This window comes from Phaenicophaeus curvirostris, chromosome 29 (assembly GCF_032191515.1).
Source record: "Phaenicophaeus curvirostris isolate KB17595 chromosome 29, BPBGC_Pcur_1.0, whole genome shotgun sequence".
In the NCBI taxonomy this organism is placed as follows: Eukaryota; Metazoa; Chordata; class Aves; order Cuculiformes; family Cuculidae; genus Phaenicophaeus; species Phaenicophaeus curvirostris.
The window spans coordinates 4031454-4049691 of NC_091420.1; the positions used below are offsets into that span (position 1 = coordinate 4031454).

Below are 18238 nucleotides of genomic sequence, written 5' to 3' on the forward strand. Positions count from 1 at the left end.
AGGGACGACGGGAAATGTAGTCCCGTCATGCGGAAAGCACGGAGAGAGCGGAAATGCGGTCCCGACCCCTCTGGGAGCGCAAGGGACGACGGGAATTGTAGTCAGAATGGTTTGGGTTGGAAGGGGCCTCAAAGCCCACCCAGTCCCACCCCTGCCATGGGCAGGGACACCTCCCGCTGGATCAGGGGCTCCAAGCTCCATCCAACCTGGCCTTGAACCCCTCCAGGGATGGGGCAGCCACCCCTGCTCTGGGCAGCCTGGGCCAGGGCTTCCCCACCCTCACAGGAAAACATTTCTGCCTAAGATCTCACCCCAGCCTCCCCGATTTCAGCTGAAAACCGTTCTCCCCATCCTCTCCCTGCTCTCGAGCCCCTCCCCAGCTTTCCTGGAGCCCCTTTCAGCACTGGAAGCTGCTCTAAGGTCTCCTCAGAGCCTTCTCTTCTCCAGGCTGAACAACCCAACTCTCCCGGCCTGGCCTCGTACGGGAGGTGCTCAAAGCCTTTGAACTTCCCTGAGAAACAGAACAGCTCTGAGGCAGAGGCAGCAGGCTTGGCACTTGACAACACTGCTGGGCACCCAAATAATCTTGGGATTAGGAAAACAAGACCTAATTACATCAATAAACCTAATTATTGCTGCACCTGTAGGTGGTAGCACTCAGTCCTCACCGTCCTGTCAAGCTGTGGCACTTGGCACTGCTGAGAGAGAACCAGGGTACGGTTGGGGTTGGAAGGGACCTCACAGCCCATCCACTCCCACCTCCTGCCATGGGCAGGGACACCTCCCACTGGACGAGGAGCTCCAAGCCCCATCCAACGTCACCTTGAACTCCTCCAAGGGAGGACAGGGCAGCCACCACTTCTCATTCCCACGGAGCAAAGGGCAGGGATGATGGGCAGAGTTTGACCACCCTCAAGGAAAGCAAGAGGAGAACAGAAGGAGCTGCAGGGAGCACAACCCAAAGCCCAGCTCCACACATCCCAGTTCATTCCCACTGCTGCCATCCATTCAACCAACTCCAGGCGGCAGGGTTAAGGCATGTGTATTTCTCTGTGAACACCGGTACAGACGCCAGCGCCGTTCCTCTTGCTGCACCCAAGCTCCTTCCCCGAGCACGGCACATGCACCAAGCACCGACTGGCGAGCCCCAAGGACATGGGATGATGTTTTCCAGTTCAAGCGTGGGACAGGCAGTCCTTGTCGTGCTCCTGCGGAGGTGGTGGAGGGCCGCCATCGTGCCCATCCCCACATTGGTGGAAGACACCAATAATTTATTGAAATAAATACACGTAACGAACCCAACCGCCTCTGGGTTTAAACACTACACGTGCATCAGGTACAATTTCTCTACGCTCTTGCAGACAGCATGGTGATAAAATGAGTTTTGGGCCATGTGAGCCTTTGCCAAGTCCAGGGGAGCCAGATATGTGCTGGAGATGGGATGTGGAGGCTCCCAGCTTGTCACACGTTGGGCAGTGGTGTAGGAAGGAGTCCGGTTTCAGGAGGATTTCTTTCTGCTTTAGAAGAGGGACTTTTTTTTCTTTTTTTTTTTTAGCCCCAAAAAGGTTAAACCCCAAGTTCGTGTTGGCAAGGTGCAAGCTGAAGGGGGGCTCTGTTCAGATGACGCCCTTCAGACGCAGCGGCTGCTCTCACCGAACAACCCTGGCCAGAGAGCTGCCGTGTCCATGCTGGGGCCAGGTCCCAGTCTCCAAACTGGCATCCATATGACCTCAGGACCCAGTGGGGACAGCAATGTGGGCACTTCACAAACCTCCTTCCTCTGCCAGGACCACCCTGGCTCCGGCTGCCCTCGGCTGCCACAGCTCTGCAGGGCTTGGCCCTCACCCCCAGCTCCAGGGGGACTCTGGGAGCACAGAGGCCAGAGGACGGCAGTCAAGCAGGGAAATCCAGTCAACGATAACAAGGGGAGAGTCTTCAGCTCTGACCGGCCCTCGGAACTCATGTTTCCACTACTCGAATGAGAGGGAGCGGCTTGGGGCCTGACAGCCTTTTGCTGAAAGAGAGGAAGGGTTGGTTTAGGCAGACAGACTGGATGGGGTCAGAGGGGAAAACCTGAGGGAGAAGGTCCTGTGCTTGTTGGCAAACCCCAAACCACTCACAGGAGGCACCTCTGCCCCCTGTGCTCCCCTGAAGGAGGGATGCAGGAACAACCCCATGGACCAGGACAGGTCAGGGCTGACCAGCTGGGAAGCAGCTCTGTGGAGAAGGACCTGGGAGCTTGGTGGATCCAAGCTAACCACGAGCTAGCACCGGGCCCTAGTGGCAAAGAAGGCCAAGGGTGTCCTGGGGTGCCTGGAGAGAAGCGTGGGGAGCAGGTGATGGGAGTTTCTCTTCCCCCTCTGCTCTGCTCTACAGAGGCCCCATCCCAAGTCCTGTGTCCAGTTCTGAGCTCCCCAGCTCCAGAAAGACCAGGAATGACTGGAGAGTCCAGCACAGGGCACGGAGATGAGGAGGGACCTGGAGCATCTCTCCTGGGAGGAAAGGCTGGGAGCCCTGGGTCTGCTCAGCCCAGAGAGGAGACAACAGAGGAAATCCCACTAATATCTGATGGGTGGGGGGCAGGAGGAGGGGCCAGATTCTGCTCAGTGGTGCCCAACGCCAGGACAAGGGGCACAGGGCACAAACTGGAGCCTTGAAAGTTCCACCTGGACAGGAGGAAAAACTGTGTGGGTGATAGAGCACAGGAATCAGTTGCCCAGGGAGGGTGCAGAGTCTCTGTCTCTGGAGAGATCCAAACCCCGCAGCCTGCTCTGGGTGACCCTGCTGCAGCAGGGGGTTGGACTAGATCAGCTCCAGAGAGTTCTTCTAACCCCAACCACTGTTTCCCAAGACTCCCACCCTGCAGCTCCCACCACCCCAGGTGAGACATGGACCTGCAAATGAAGCCACTGGGTACCCAGGATTGCTGGAGGCCACACGCTCCCCACGTACCTGCTCACATATTCCGACTTGGAGCGTACTCTGGAGCTGGGGCCGCCCCGACTGACCTGCTTCTCGATCAGGTGCTCTATGCGGTCGTGCATCTCCAGGTTCTTTAAGAGATGAAGCCACGTTAGCACTGGTTGCTGGGGATGGGAAGGCTGGGCACAGGCAGGCTGGGCACGCACCCCGCTGGCCGAGCAACACCCCAGTGGGATCTCTTGCCATGGGGCAGCTCAAGTGGGAGGGAAATTAAATCCAACTCTGCATGGGGACTGCTTGCTGCAGGAGAGCTAGGATGGGTCATAAGCCCTGCTGAGCAGCCAGCACAGAAACCCACCAGCACACGATCCCTCGCGACGCACATTTCCCACCCAGGTTCACAGCAGGGTGTGCTCACACACAGCCTCCCCGTGCCAGGATTGGCAATGTCCTAGAAGCACGGAATGGTTTGGGTGGGAAGGGACCTCAAAGCCCATCCAGTTCCACCCCCTGCCACGGGCAGGGACATCTCCCGCTGGATCAGGGGCTCCAAACCCCATCAACCAGGCCTTGAACCCCTCCAGGGATGGGGCAGCCACCACTGCTCCAGGCATAATAAATCACTGAGGAAGGAAGAAAGCACTAGAAATGCCAATGCAGGCTCGGTTTTCCTCCAAAGAAGATGAGCGATTTGACACTCATTACAATCCTAGAGGCTGGAATGCAGCTCTAATTTCTGACACGCACTCAGCTGCAACTTTGTGAGCAAGCAGGGTCTGCGCTGCCACAGAAACATGCCCGATGAGATTATTTTGGGCTCAGCTCGAGTTCCCTGCTTCACTGGGAGCCATCGCAGCAGCCAGGGAAAGCGGTGCAGCCCCCAGCACTGCACAGAGCAGGTTTGCCAATGCGAAGCTGTTGCTGGTATCAGGAAGGGCTTTGCTGCCGGCCGCTCTGCCCAGAGTGATGCTTAGCACCACGAGGGAGCTGCGACCCATGGGGCAAAGCCAGTCAAGGGGGTCTGAGCTTGAAGCAAATCCCGTGCAGCCCCTGAAATGGTCCCGCCGAGACGCACCTCAGCCTCCAGGTAAGCGACTCGCTCCTTCAGCTCCTGGATCATGGCATCTTTGCCCTGGATCACCGTTTTGGAATTCTGGAGCTGGAAAAGATTGCGGCAGCTGAATTTCCCCCTCGTGTACGCCTGGGAGGGAAGGCAGCTCGTTCCACATGTTACCCCCCCCAGCACTAGCTCAAGAGCTGCACAAACCAGCCATAAACCATCTCAAACTGAACTGAGCCCAGGGTGATGGAGCCTCTGCTCACACCGCATGAGATTCTGCCCCTCCAGCAGCCACACTGGGTGTACAGCATTAGTTTTACACTTACTTTAACCCCACTTTACCATCTTTTTACCTCTTTTTTGCCCACTTCCCCTTTTGTCACAGCCAGTTGAGCTGTCACCCCGCAGCAGGACAGGGCTCTGGGCCACCTTCGGTTTGCAAAGAGACTCGACCCTACAGCAATTCTTTGCTCCCAAGTAGCTTAAGAGAGACTTTTCTTTTCTTCATTTGTTTTTATTAAGCCCCATTTGAGTCCTCCCAGGCTCTGCTGGCACTGTCCCACCCTGGTTGCGCTCACATACTCCCCATCTAGTCTCATTACTCTCACCTGCTCAATCATCTGACGGACTTTGCGTTGCTGGCTCTTCAGCATGTCATCCAGGTGGTGGATCTTCTCCCGCAGCATAGCCACCTCCTTCTCCAGCTGGGCTGACCTGGGAAGAGGAGATGATGGAGTCCAGGAGCCATCGCATGGCTTCCCAGAATGGCAGCACCCACCCAACTGTGCCCAGAGCAGCTTTTTCTCAGCCCGGTCTCCTGTACAACCACACGCATCTCTAAGTATTTAGAATCCTGGAATCGTTTGGGTTGGAAGGGACCTCACAGCCCATCCAGTCCTACCCCCTGCCATGGGCAGGGACACCTCCCACTGCATCAGGGGCTCCAAGCCCCATCCAACCTGGCTTTCAACCCCCCCAGGGATGGGGCAGCCACCACGGCTCTGGGCAACCTGGGCCAGGGCCTCCCCACCCTCACAGGAAACAATTTCTTCCTAAGATCTCATCTCAAACTCCCCTCCTGCAGCTGAAATCCATTCCTCTCGTCCTATCCCCTTGATCAAGGGCCCCTCCTCAGCTTTCCTGCAGGCGAGGTAAGGAGAGACAGAGACAAAACCCATTCAAGCAGGAGCCACAAAGACGAGCAGCAACCACAGACTGCTGGGACACAGGAACATCAGGAAGAGTCAGGCCACAAACAAGGCCTTCCAGAAATGAGCCATTCCCAATTAACCCCTGGAGCACAAGGATACCAGCTGGGTGGAATGAATCCGACATTACGGGGCGAGTTGGCTGTTCCACAGGCTCCTGGGGCTCTGCCCCGAGCTCCCAGCCCGCAGCGGGGCCGCTAGAGGTCTCCGGGGCAGCTCGGCTCTGGAGCTGCGGAGCTCTTGGAGCAAATCAAAACTGCGGGAGGTATTTTGGCGATGAGTCACCTCCGGGGAGCAGGGTGCTGTTTTGCAAGCCAGAGCGCAAACACACCCTTCGCAGGAATGTGCAGTCATGCCCCAGCGAGCTGCCACCCCGACCCGGCGGCGTGGGCTTGCTCTGGAGTTGGCAGCCGAGCTGCAGGCCAAGGCTCACCGGTCTTGTTCGGCGAGCTTGTCACCTTCTACGCTTCGTAGCCTTGCCAGCTCTGCTTCGCCTTCTTTCATCTTCAGCAGCAAACTCCTGTGTTCCTGCGGCAGAGCGAGAGGCCAAGTTGCAGCAGGGAAACAAGTTGCAACACATGCGCCCCAGCCTCCGCTGTGCAGCAAACATCCAATGAGCCGTGCAGGCTGGGCTCAGCCTCCCTCTGCATCTGCGGGTTGCGTTCACTGGCATTAAATTTACATGCGAGAGACAGACAGACAGACACGGGCAGCCGCAAAGGTGACCGACAGCCAACATCCCACTCCTTTACCCCTAGGATACAGGCATGGCACCAGCCTGGCTCCCTCCCTGCTGTCGGCGCAGGGAAGGCAGCGCCAGATTGGGCTCACGCTGCGCTGGTAGATTTACGACTTTAATGTTGTTTGGAGCAGACCACAGCTGGAAAATCAAAACACTCCAGGCTGGAGGAAGTGTTCTTGCTGGCGCGAGAGGGGCCGGGCGCTGGCTGGACTGCACACTCGTTTCCAGGATACCTGGAAGAGTTTGCACAGATCTGCCAGACCTGGGAAATGAGAGCATAAAACCGATTTCCAGCTGGTGGCTTTGCATGATGCTTTTGGGTTAAACCTGGCTGGAAAGTCAAACCCTCAGGATGGTGGGAAGCCCAGGACCTGCTGCAGGGTCTGTACTGAGCGCTGCCAAACTCATCACGACCCCCCAAGCAGAGTGGGAACAGGCAGCTCTGCTCATCCTCCCCATACCTTTTCCATCCCAGCCAGGAGCCTCTGCAGCTCATCCACCTGCACCTCCTTCTCCATCACGCTCTTCTCTGCTCTCCGCAGGGCAGAGCTCGTCTGCTCGGCTTCCTCCTGGTACTGCGAGACCGTCCTCTGCAAACAAGATGGAAACACTTCTACCCCCAACCCTCATGCACCCAAGCCAAGGAAGCAACGATGTGGAGCTTGAAGCCTTGGCAGGCGCATTTGGTTGAAGGCACCGCACACCTTGGCAAACAGCCTGACATGGTTCAGAGAGAAGAGCTCCTCAGGAAGCTCCCTGGCTTCAAAGTGGTGAATGTTAAATGCTGCAGCAACAAAAGCTCCTCAAATGTGGGAGACGTTCGTTCCCAGCCATGCATGCTCCGGGCTCTTTGCAGGCTCCTCTCAGCCACACGCCCAGGGAACAGACTTCAGTGCCAGCCCCACGTCTGCATCAATGGCTCAGGTGCCAAAAGTGGACCAGGCTGTCCCCACGGCAGCAGGTGAACCAGCTCAGGCACCAGGAACATCTGGGCAGCGGGGCCAGGACCAGCAGCTGCTGGAACATGCGTCCCTGCCACCCCTGGGATCTCTGTCTGGGCTCAGAACCTCAGCATCTCAGCTGACCAATGACCCCAAAATGCCACCAAACCAGGAGGCTTCCTGCACACAAGGCCAGACGCCCTCGGGGCATGTGCCACTGCTGTGGGTGGGTGGACATCCTCATGCCTGAGGAAGCGGTCACTGCTGCAACCCACTTTGCCAGCGGACACCGTCCCCTGTCCCACCTCAGGGAACTCCCCAGGCTGGGCAGGACCAGTTTGGTCTGCGGGACAGGGTGGGAGCCGGGACGTCACCGCTGCCACCAGCGCTTGGAGCTGCAGGTGACGCAGTCAGGCCCAACCCATCCGGGACAGGAGCAGTCACCGAAAGGGACCATTAATCACCAGGGATGAAGAAGGGAGGGAAGTGGATGCACAGCAGCTTCGTCAGCACCGCTCAGCAGGCAAGGAGACCCACGCGATGGGTCTGTGTGCATCCCGCTAAGCTCGTCCCTTTCGAAGCAAACAGGATGGAGGGGCTGAGCTCCAAGAGAAACCCAACAGCCAGTGCTGCTGCAGCTGGGAGACACAGCCCTGGTCTCTGTTGGGACCCCTTGGTGGTCCCTGCTGCTCCGGCACACTCCTTGTGTGAAGGCTCGGCACTGTGGGGGAACCACCTTGCAACCAGCTGACGCTTTTGTTTTATGTACTTTTCAATTGGGAAAGCATTTCTGCCCCCCAGGCGGCATGCGGGGCGGCTTGCTGGGGCTTGGCCAGGCCTGGACTCCCCAGTGTGTTTTAACAGTGCCCACTGAGGCCACTGCTCCACAGGGAGAAGCTAGACACCTCCAGCAGCCCAAATTGCATGCCCACACTGCTGCTCAGACTCCCAAAAGAAAGAAAACGCCAAAATAGACAAAAAATCGCGCTCTCCCAGCAGAAAAGTGCAGCGTGGTCACCTCAAAAGCTTTCCTTTCCAACTGATGGCGCTTCTCTGCCTCCTGCAGCCTCGTGAAGAGCCTCTTTGCCGTCTGTCGGATCTTCTCCACGTCCTCACCTGAGCAGTCCTCCTCCTGCAGAGACAGGAAGAGGGCAAGATGAGCAGTCGGGAGGCATCAAAGGAGCCCTCCACCCTGACGTGGGCAGCACTGCTGGTGACAGAGCCTGGTGACATCCCTTCTCAGCTTGAAACAAAGTGAGGCGCTCCTGTCCTCACCTCCCACACTGCAGCAGCAGCTTCCAGCCCTCAAGATAACGTGTGCTATCCTTTGGTTGCCTTCCAAGCCCTGTTTGCAGGGTGCCATCCTGAGCCGCACTTGGGCAACCCGAAACCCTGTGCAATGCAAACCAGGTCCACAGCGACCCAGCCTGAAAACCCAGCCCAGAGCATCTGCCTCAGCCAGCGGAAAGAGGAAGAGCTGGAGGAATACCGGCCACCTCGAGATTCCTGGTATTTCTTCCGCTAAAAAGCTCTTGTGTGCAAAGGTTTAAAACCCGTATTATGCACATTTTTATTACTTTGGTAGAGCCACACTCCATTCCTGATCCGATCGCGATAAAAAGACTGGAGTTTGCTGCCTGATCACACGCTGAACAGGTTCAGAGTCACCTGCTGGGAGGAAGAGACCAAACCAAACCAAGTATTTCTTTCCATACTGTTGGAATCCCCCTCTCTATTTCCATACCTCGTCCTCCCAGGAGTCGGCACGCAGCCTCTCGGGGCACAGCCAGCTGCCGTTCTGCTTCTCCAGCACAACCTACGTAAAGGACAGACAGACAGGGATGGAGCAGCAGCCAACACCGCTGCACAGAGCCATCACATGCAGCCAGCTCGGGGGCCCCAGCAGCAACCTCAGACTGCGGAGTTTCCCGCAAAGGAACATGCAAGAGCGCATTTGGGCAGCCAGTACGTTCTGCTACCCGACTCCTCGTTACCAGCTTGGGCAAAGGCTCACGCTTTTCCTGTAAATGGGGCCATCGTGGTTTTCATTCACCACAAGCACCTTGATCCTTACGGCCCCTTCCATCCTTTTCCAGACCCAAAGGCGACACCTTTTTAATAAGTCAATGCCCGAGAATGCTCCCATTACCTGTGCGTGCTGTTTATCTCCTTGTCTGTTCTCAAGTTTACTACTTAAGTCTTCCCGCAGCTTCTTCAAAGAACTTCTAGCCTGGCAAAGGCAAGGCAGTTTAGCTTGGGCCACAGGGGCAGCATCGCTCAGCCCAACAAAAACCATGTGCAGGCTGCGACGCTGCCCCGCACCGACACACGAGCGCCAGCTTGACCCTTGGCTCTTGCTGCAGCCCTGCCTGCGTGACCCTGGCCAGGCACACCTTCGTGGGAACAAAAAACAGTGAAAACGAGCAACGATCTGGCACAGGTGCTGATTTTTCATGCCTTAGTCATCGGCTTCACCTTTGAAGTGCTGGGAGACCCTTGCTGCTCGCCGGCTCCCGCTCCACAAGATGCCGACAAGTAGAGTCTTGACTCACAGCTACTCGAATTAGTCAGAGCAATGAGCCAGAGGAATGATTTAGAGGCTTTCACGGCAAATGCCGCCCCAACGCTTCTCAAATAACCGCTTTCTTAAAGCACTAACAGCATGGCTTCATCCCTACCCCTTGATTTCAGATGCCTGAGACGCTGAGGTGAAGCAGTTTGCCAGAGAGTGGGCAGCAGCAGGACAAGGGGCACAGCAAGAGTGCAGCTCTCAGGTCAGCAACTGAGCCCTCGATCTGAGGACAGCGATTCCACTCTCTGATCCAGCCGGACCAAGACTTCCCTATGGTTTTACACCGTGACCCAGCGCAGGGCTCTTCCCCAGGATGTGGACAGACTGGTACAACCACCGGGACTTACTGGTTTAGCTTATGCCCCGTTTTTCCCATGCAGAATTAAGCGCCGCTGCGCGGTTATGCTGCTTCAGCCGTTCTGGCAGGGCTCTGTGCAGCCTTCGGGCCAGGCAAGGGCCATGTCCCATTCGACCATTGCTAAAAAAGTTTTAAACCCCGACTCCTGTTCCCAACCGAGCTGCGGGGAAGCTTGGATCAGAAGAGCTGAAGCAGAAGTCCCAGGAGGTGGAAGGACCATCCAGGTTGGCTGGGAGATCAGGTCCTGGTGAGGAGCACCCTGAAGCCTGCAGAGCTGGGCAGCTCCGGGTGCCAGAGGCAGCGGGAAGGGGCTGGCTTCTTCTGGGGGAAAACCACGCATTTTGGCAGAGAAGGAAGGCTAATGGCAAAGATGTGGAAGCTGCCCCACCAGATCCACTCCTCACTGCCCACCAGCACAGAACACCACCCTCCAGGAGAGCAAACCCACTTTTAAATGGGATTTTATCCCCTTTTTCCTTTTTTGTTTTTTTTCAGGAGACGTGAAGCTGCCCAGACTAGAACATGCATGCAACAGCTCCTGTGCCCTGCAACCAGCTCTCCAGAAATAACATCCCCACCAGGAGCAGAGGGAAGGGTTAATCTTCCCTGAGCCTCATCATCCAGTTTACTTTGGGAGATGAGACATTCCAAAGAAACTGCCTTTTAACGAGAGGCTGGGCTGGCCTCGCCCAGGCATGCAGGGGAGAGCCTTGGGGGAAAGGCAGCACACAATTCTCTTCAAATTCAGTCCATATAGCAGAGCAATTAGTCAGGCTGAATTAATTTATGGTGCTTGATTAGGCTACTGCCCTGTACAGGCAAGTCAACAAACTGGAGAGTTTGGCTTGCTGGGGTTTGCCAGAGCGGTTGGGGCTCAGCCGGGGCTCAGGTGCCACAGCCAGCACTGGCACCGCCGCGTGGAAGCCCACGGGATACCCCGGCAAGCAGAGCACCCCAGACCCTCACCACAAGCCCCCGTGGGTGCAGTCAGCACCATGCAAGCCCTGCAGATGTTAATTACCTCTTGGATGTAACGAACTTCACTTTTCAGTTGGTTGACATGCTCCTCGTGGTTCACGCCACTCTCGGCCCGTGCTTTGAGATAAACCTGCCCAGGAGACACAGCGGCAGCAGGTCAGCCCAGACCAACGCCAGCAGAAAGCCCAGGGATCGGGACACCGGATCCCACCACTTCCCGAGCCACCTTGTCCACTGGTTTCCTCTTGGTGGTTTCCCTTCCCTGGCGGCTTTTGAAGCTGCTCCACCCCAGAGTCACAGAACAGTTCAGGCTGGAGAAGACCTATAAGCTCATTGAGTCCAACCCTCGACCCAGCACTGCCCACCCACCACTGAAGCGTGTCCCCAAGCACCACATCTCCACAGCTTTTAAATGCCCCCGGGGATGGGGACCCCACTGCTTCCCTGGTGACCCACACGCCCCAGACCCACCGCTCTGGGTTCCTGCTGCATCCATCCCCCTGGGAAGCCCCCGATCTGGTGCTGCCGGCACTGCACCAAGCCTCCTGACCACACAATCAGGACCTTTTTGCCGTTGTAGCTTCACACAAATCCTTTTTCCAGCCCCTATTATGAAACAAGATCGCTTTGCAACGAAGCCAGGGACCGCACCTTGATGATCTCCTCATCGCCATCGTTGGATTTGATGCACTCTGAGGCCAGGGAGTGCCCGTTGCTGGATCTGTTGGCCACCATGGCAAAGGCTTTTCCCACCGGCTGCAGAGACAGAAGCGGCAGAGCTCTCAGAGAGGTGAGACTGGCTGGAACGGTTTGCCCGGCTCCAGTCAAATGAGCACCAGGCACCTTCACAGGGACGCGGCGCCCAGCACGGCCTCAGGAGCCGACACTGAAGGGTTTGACAGCACAGGAGGTGAGTTTTCCAGCTCACCAAGCACAAAGCAACTGATCCTCCAACAAACACCCCTTCCCCCTTCCTGAAATGAACACACAAACCAGTATTTTCATCTCCAAATGGGGGAACCCACCTTCTGCTTCACCTGCTCACGCCGGTCGCCCAGGAGGTCATTCGGCAGCGTCAGCCGCAGCACCTTCACACTCTCCTAAAACAAGAGGCAGGTTTTAGTTTTAGATCTCTTCTAAAGTCTTTTTACATGCAGCTCCAGAGCCCAATCAGCATCAGCGTGGATGGGCTGCCACCTGCGAAGCGGCGCTGGGATGACCGCGAGTCACAGCGAGCGCACGACAGCTCCATTTATCAAACCCATCGGGGCTTGGAGGAGCCGTGGCCCAGCCAGGCTGAGGTAAGGCAGACGGGCTAGAAGGCAGTCGCTGGGCTCGTTTCCATGCCCTCCTCTGCCAGGAGTCACAGCCCTTACTGACTAAGGCACGGCCAACGGGCGGCATTTGGTGGCAGCCCCAGAGAAAGGTGAAAGCCGCCGTTCCCAGCTCACATGCTGGGACCTTGCCAGATCCGTCCTTCTCCTCGCTCTGCCACGATGACCACACACCCCCAGCCCTGCCTACCCTGTGCCCGCGCAGCCCGGCTGAGCAGAGCACTCTCTGGCTGGTGGGCATGAGCATCAGTGGTGACTCCAGCCAGAACGTGCTTAACTCCTCACCCAGAGCCTTCCCACCAGTGCAACCCATCAAAGAGCCCCATCCAGCTCCACACAAAGCTCCGGCAGCTTCCGCACAGAAGCCTGGAGCGGAGAGGGAGCCTTGAAGCAGCACACGGACACCCAAAATGCTCTGCGGGAAGCACCCGCTCTCTGTCGGCGGCTTGGCACCGCACACCCACGGCACAGCTCAACCCCCCTGCCTCGGACAGACCTCGCCAGCACCCAGGTCGCTCATGGTCCTTATCAAGGTGACCCTGCAGGCAGGAGCTGCTCAGTGCGCGATGGCAGCGGCTCTCGGGCAGCAGCCGGGGTAGTGCCCGCGCAGTGCCAAGTGCCCGCCCCTCGCCACACCTTGGCCACGTCAGCCTCCTCTGCTCCAAAAGCGACGTCAAGTTGTTCCTGCCACCCTCTGCCAGGCACTCTCCTCGCATCCAAGTCTCAACAAGCTGGCTGTTTGTCTTCAAAATATTTTGTGTACGCTGCTTGCAGAAGCTCGGGCTCCCAGGAAACGAGGAGCCCTCCTACAGCTTGCAAACACGTGCCCAGACCCTGTCCTGCCCTGTCCAGACAGTCATGGAATGGCTGGGGTTGGAAGGGACCTCAAAAGCCCATCCAGTTCCACCCCTGCCATGGGCAGGGACACCTCCCACTGGATCAGGGCCTCCAAGCCCCATCCAACCTGGCCTTGAACCCCTCCAGGGATGGAGCAGCCACCCCTGCTCTGGGCAACCTGGACCAGGGCCTCCCCACCCTCACAGGAAAACATTTCTCCCCAAGATCTCATCTCAATCTCCACTCTTGCAGCCAAAAACCATCCCCCTTGTCCCATCCCTGCACTCCCTGATCAAGAGCCCCTTCCCAGCTTTCCTGGGGCTACTTTCAGGACTGGAAGCTGCTCTAAGGTCTCCTCAGAGCCTTCTCTTCTCTAGGCTGAACAACCCCAAGTCTCTCAGCCTGTCCTCATACAGGAGGTGCTCCAGCCCTCACATCATCCTTGTAGCCTCCTCTGGACTCGCTCCAGCAACTCCCAGTCCTCCCTGTGCTGAGGACTTCAGAACTGATCCACCATCCAAGAGAAACTTCCTGGGGGCTCAGCCAGCGCTCACCAACATCAGCCACTTAGACAGAAACTTTTACTCCAGGGAATGTTTTCCATGGCAAGACCCAAGAAGCAGGAAACTGGTCAGGAAGCAGAAACGGAGCAGGGTGCAGCATCTTTGGGAAGATGGTTCACAGCAGCGCCTGCATGCAGAGTATCGCCCAGCACCTTCGCGCTGCCTAAAGCCAACAGGAGGCAAGGTAGGAGCACGGAGTGGCGCGTGATGCGGGGCAGCAGCCTCGGCACGGCACAAGCCCGGCAGAGCCGTCGGCGATCCCTTCGCGTGCCCTTACTCGCAGCTTTGTTTACAAGCACTGGGATCTCAATTCGCCCTCCCTGTCCTGTCAAGCCCAGGCGAGGGTGGGACGCTGCCAAGGAAATCACCCACTGCGATAAGGACTAAGCGCCAGCCCATTGCCACATCTGCAGCCAAAACCATCCAGAGCCGGCACGCGGGCGCTTTCCATCCCAGCCGATCCCAAAACCCCTGCCTCCTGGATTAGCCTGCCACTGAGCTGACACGGATCGCTCGGGGTGTGAAGCAAAGAGCGGCCAGGGCCTTCCTAACCGGCACCGGTGCTGCCAAACCTAGATCAAACCACCAGGAAAACACCCAGGCAAACACCAGCGGGGCAAGGCTGCACCGAATCCGTCCTCCTAGGCACCAGGGAGGCCAAGAGATACCCAGACACGAGCTGGGCGTTGGACCCAGTCGCTCTGGACCACCAGGGGAGGAAATCAGCTTTTTGGGTGCGGTGAGCACTTCTAGGGAGGCTGACGCAGGTGCAGGAGGCGGAAGCGCAGCCGGGATAAAGCAAACTCCTCCCTGCCCAGCTTGTTTGTCTGCAGCCTGGCCGGGAGACAGAGGAGAGGAGCCACGGAACCTGGCTCTCCGCTCCCACACTGCCAGGCCCCGGCGATGCTCTCACACGGTTACGTTTGGCTTTGCTCTCACTGCCCATGGTTTCCTGGAGAAGCAGCTCAGCGTAGCAGGACACCACAGCCGGCACGCACTGTCCTCCTGCTGTGAGGTGCCAAACTCTGTAGAAGCAGGAGGGGGCCACAGGGACCCCGTTTCCCTACTCCTTTACCTCCAGGCTGGCACTGAATCTACTCTGCCAGCACTCGCCTCCTGCTCACGGAACTGGAGCGGAGGGGACAGGGGATTTCAGGGAAGACAAGAGGGTTTTGACGATGCTGGGAAGACGATGGAGTCCTCACACTCTTTCCCTGCTTGGAAAAACACCACCTTGTACAGAAAATGCCTCTTTAACGCCCCAACCATGTGCTTCGCAGCACCCCAAGAGTCATTCCAGCCCAGCAGCGCCTGCTTATGGCTTCTATTCCCAGCCTCAGGAATCAGCTGGGACTGGGAGAGCTCGGGTGGGTTTGGGTGATGGCTGCAGTGAAGCACCAGCAGCTGGAGACTTTCCGGCCACATTCCTGGCCAGCACCCTCGAGGGAGGCGTTCCTGGAATTGCAGTGGCCCTTTGGGTCCAACCACCCGGCAAGTGCGGGGACCCTGGTAATGCGGGCAAGCGGCGTCGGTAAGGATGGCGAGGGGCGGGTTTCCAGTGGCGCCAAAACCTCTTTTAAAACTTTTTTGTCAATTTTGCATTGTTCAGCTCCAAAAAATCCCACTTGGGAAAAGCCTGGCTAGAGGGAGAGGCAATCGACTGCGCTCCCGGGGAAGAAAGAGCCACGCAAATCCCAACCACATCCCGGGAGGAGAAGAGGCAGCACCATCCAAGCACCCGCAGCCGGCGATCCCGACGTCGGCATTTTGCAACCGCGGGGAAGGTGCTCGTCTGTCCGTCCCGACCGTGGGATAGGAACAGGCCTGACCTGACCTGGAGGGTATCACCAGGGATCAGCAGCAAACAACTCCGGTGTTTGGCATCGCCGGCGTTACAGAGGCGCTTATCACCGTAATAACCATCAGCCCAACGAGCCCAACGCTGCAATCGCTCCTTATAAGGCTGGAAAGCTGCGGGGAATTGGGACTCTCCTAAGGAGACTCAGAGCTGAGTCACCGGGAGCCGGCGGCCGCGGCGCAGGAGAAGGCGGCCGAATGCCGGCATGGTGCTTCTGCCTTCGGCGGGTCCCTCCGGTTGCCAAAACCAAAGCAAAACGCCGGATGGCTGAGCGCCACGCTGGCTTCGCCCCCTCGGCGGGGAGCTCGTGGCGCTGCCGGCGTCGGGTGCCGCCAGCCCCACCCAGCACCCATCCTCGCGCCATGGGGAAACCCAGTGATAAGGAAGGGAACAACACGAGGTCCTGCTGTAAGTGAAGGAGAAAGCACCAGAACAGTCCAAAACAGACTCACGCCAAACCACCCGCAGCGCCGGCTGCTCCGCGAGCCTCTCGAGGGCTGCAACAGCCCAAAAAAATCACATTATCGAGGACGGGGGGGACAATCGCATCCCAGTCAGGACTCCTGGGGGGCCTGAAAGCCACCCGTGAGCACGACAGGGGATGGAGGGACCCCAGAGCCGATGCCGGGGAGCTCTGCCGCCCTCGCCCACCGCAGCGGGGACCCCGAGCCCTAGGGAGCGGCCGCAGCGGGGGGCACCGGGGGCACCGGAGCCCCGGGGAGCGGCTCCACAGACAGGGCCGGCGGGGACCCCGGAGCCCCTCCTGGGACACAGAGGGGCTGCTGCGGTACTGCCCCACCGGGTCACCCCCCCCAAACCTTCCCGGGATCCCCTCTCTCCCGCCCCGCGGGGCACCCGCCCCGGGGGAGGGAGGGGTGGCGGCCCCTGGGAGGGGTCGGGGCCCCCGTCTCACCGGGCTCTCGCCGTGCGGCCGCACGTCCAGCACCGCGCACCAGCCCCGCACCCCGTTCATCGCCTCAAACGCGCGGGAGGGGGCGGTGCCGCCGCTTTTATAGAGTCCCGGCCGCGCGGGCCACGCCCCCGACCACGCCCCCTCAGCGGGGAGACCGCCCGCTCGCGTTAAGCCACGCCCAGTCGGCGGGCGCCACCGCCTCGCTGTGACCACGCCCCCTGAGGCACAACCGCGCCTCCTCAGAGCCACGCCCCTTGTGGTTAGGCCACGCCCCTTACGTAACGGCGCGCCCTGCCGTAAACCGCGCCCTGCCGTAAACCACGCCCGCCTCCCAGTCACGCCCCCCGCGCCTTAGCCACGACCCCCCCCCCGCGCCGGAGAGCGGGGAGGTTGCTGTTCCAACGGGGTGGCCGCATCAGGCCGCTGGGGAGAAGGTTGGAGCACATCGAGGTCGAGAAGCAGCTGCAGCGTGAGAACAGGAAGGCTCTTGGGGCACAACAACCCTGAGCAGCTCCAGACCAGGAGGAGTCTGGCTGGAAACTGCCTGGAGGAGAAGGACCTGGGGGGGTTGGTGGAACAGGAGCCAGCAGGGGCCCAGGGGGCCAAGAAGGCCAATGGCATCTTGGCTTGGATCAGACCCGGCGTGGCCAGCAGGGCCAGGGAGGTTCTTCTCCCTCTGGCCTCGGCCCTGGGGAGACCGCTCCTCGAATCCTGGGGTCAGTTGTGGGCCCCTCCCCACAAGAAGGATGTTGAGGCTCTGGAGCGAGTGCAGAGAAGAGCAACGAAGCTGGGGAGGGGGCTGGAGAAGAAGAGGAGCGGCTGAGAGAGCTGGGGGGGTTTAGCCTGGAGAAGAGGAGGCTGAGGGGAGACCTCATTGCTCTCTGCAACTCCCTGAGAGGAGGTTGTGGAGAGGAGGGAGCTGGGCTCTTCTCCCAAGGGACAGGGGACAGGAGAGGGAATGGCCTCAAGCTCCACCAGGGGAGGGTCAGGATGGACATTAGGAAAAAATATTTCATGGAAAGGGTTATCGGGCAGTGTCCGAGGCTGCCCAGGGAGGGGGTTGAGTCCCCTTCCCTGGAGGGGTTTAAGGGCCGGGTGGACGAGGTGCTGAGGGTCATGGGTTAGTGATTGATGGGAATGGTTGGACTCGGTGATCCGGTGGGTCTTTTCCAACCTGGTGATTCTATGATTCTATGATGTGCAAGATTACTTATACAAATCTACTAGGGGAAACTTTGGGCTTTAGCCAAGCATTACATAAACACTAGACAAGATAGCATAGAAGTACAAAAGGCTTGCTTGCTTGCTAATAAACGACTTGATTTCCAATCATATTGATTGTCTGTGATCTTGTCCAGGGTACCAGTCAGAGCCATGCCAGAGTGGTTAGAGCCGTGCCAGAGCTGTGCCAAGCTGTGCAAGGTGACAGTGAACCCTGCCTGGCCCTAGTCAAGCTCTGCCAAACCCTCGCCAAGCCTTAGCAAACCAAGCCAGGGCCTGCCCCGCAGCACCGAGCGGTGAAACACTGCGCACCAAACCGAGCCATGATGTCCTAACCTACGCCAAGGCCGCTCCTCCTCCACCAGGGTCACCGCCGGCCGGAACGCGGGCCTGTGCCAGGGTGAGCGTCCTTGTCCTGGCTGGCCTGGGCGTGCCGGTGCCTCCACGCTGCCAGGGTCAGTTGCCATATATCGGTGTGATGAGCTCAGCTGGCCTCAGCCTGCGGCCAGGTCCACGCTTCAGCATCGTGCGGTCATCAGGGCCGAGCCCCAGCCACGCTCCAGCGCTGTGCGGTCACCGGGGCCGAGTCACAGCCACGCTCAGCAGCAGAAGACGGCACCTCCTTGCCCTGGGCACCCCTGGCCGCTGCGGTGCCCACAGGGAAAACCAACACACGTGGGGCACTGACAGCCTCACTGGGCTGAGCAGCTGCAGGGGAAACCGAGGCACGG

At 58.8% G+C, this 18238-nt stretch overlaps 1 protein-coding gene across 3 annotated transcripts; it reads right to left on the minus strand.

Annotated features, from left to right (window-relative positions):
- Positions 1 to 1194: 1194 nt before the first annotated feature.
- On the minus strand, positions 1195 to 16346 carry TUFT1 (tuftelin 1). Of its 3 annotated transcripts, none has more exons than XM_069878925.1 (13): positions 16287 to 16346; positions 11807 to 11881; positions 11433 to 11537; positions 10825 to 10911; positions 9023 to 9103; positions 8618 to 8689; positions 7892 to 8005; positions 6394 to 6522; positions 5624 to 5718; positions 4591 to 4696; positions 3998 to 4081; positions 2953 to 3053; positions 1195 to 2014 (listed from the first exon to the last, which is right to left on the minus strand). In XM_069878925.1, the coding sequence occupies exons 1-13, from the start codon at positions 16344 to 16346 to the stop codon at positions 1960 to 1962; spliced, it is 1164 nt and encodes a 387-aa protein (XP_069735026.1). In that variant the 3' UTR covers positions 1195 to 1959. The 3 variants fall into 3 exon arrangements, with proteins under 3 accessions (XP_069735026.1, XP_069735027.1, XP_069735029.1); XM_069878926.1 differs by lacking the exon at positions 16287 to 16346 and adding an exon at positions 12612 to 12912; XM_069878928.1 differs by lacking the exons at positions 9023 to 9103; positions 16287 to 16346 and adding an exon at positions 12612 to 12911.
- Between the last annotated feature and the right edge of the window lie 1892 nt (positions 16347 to 18238).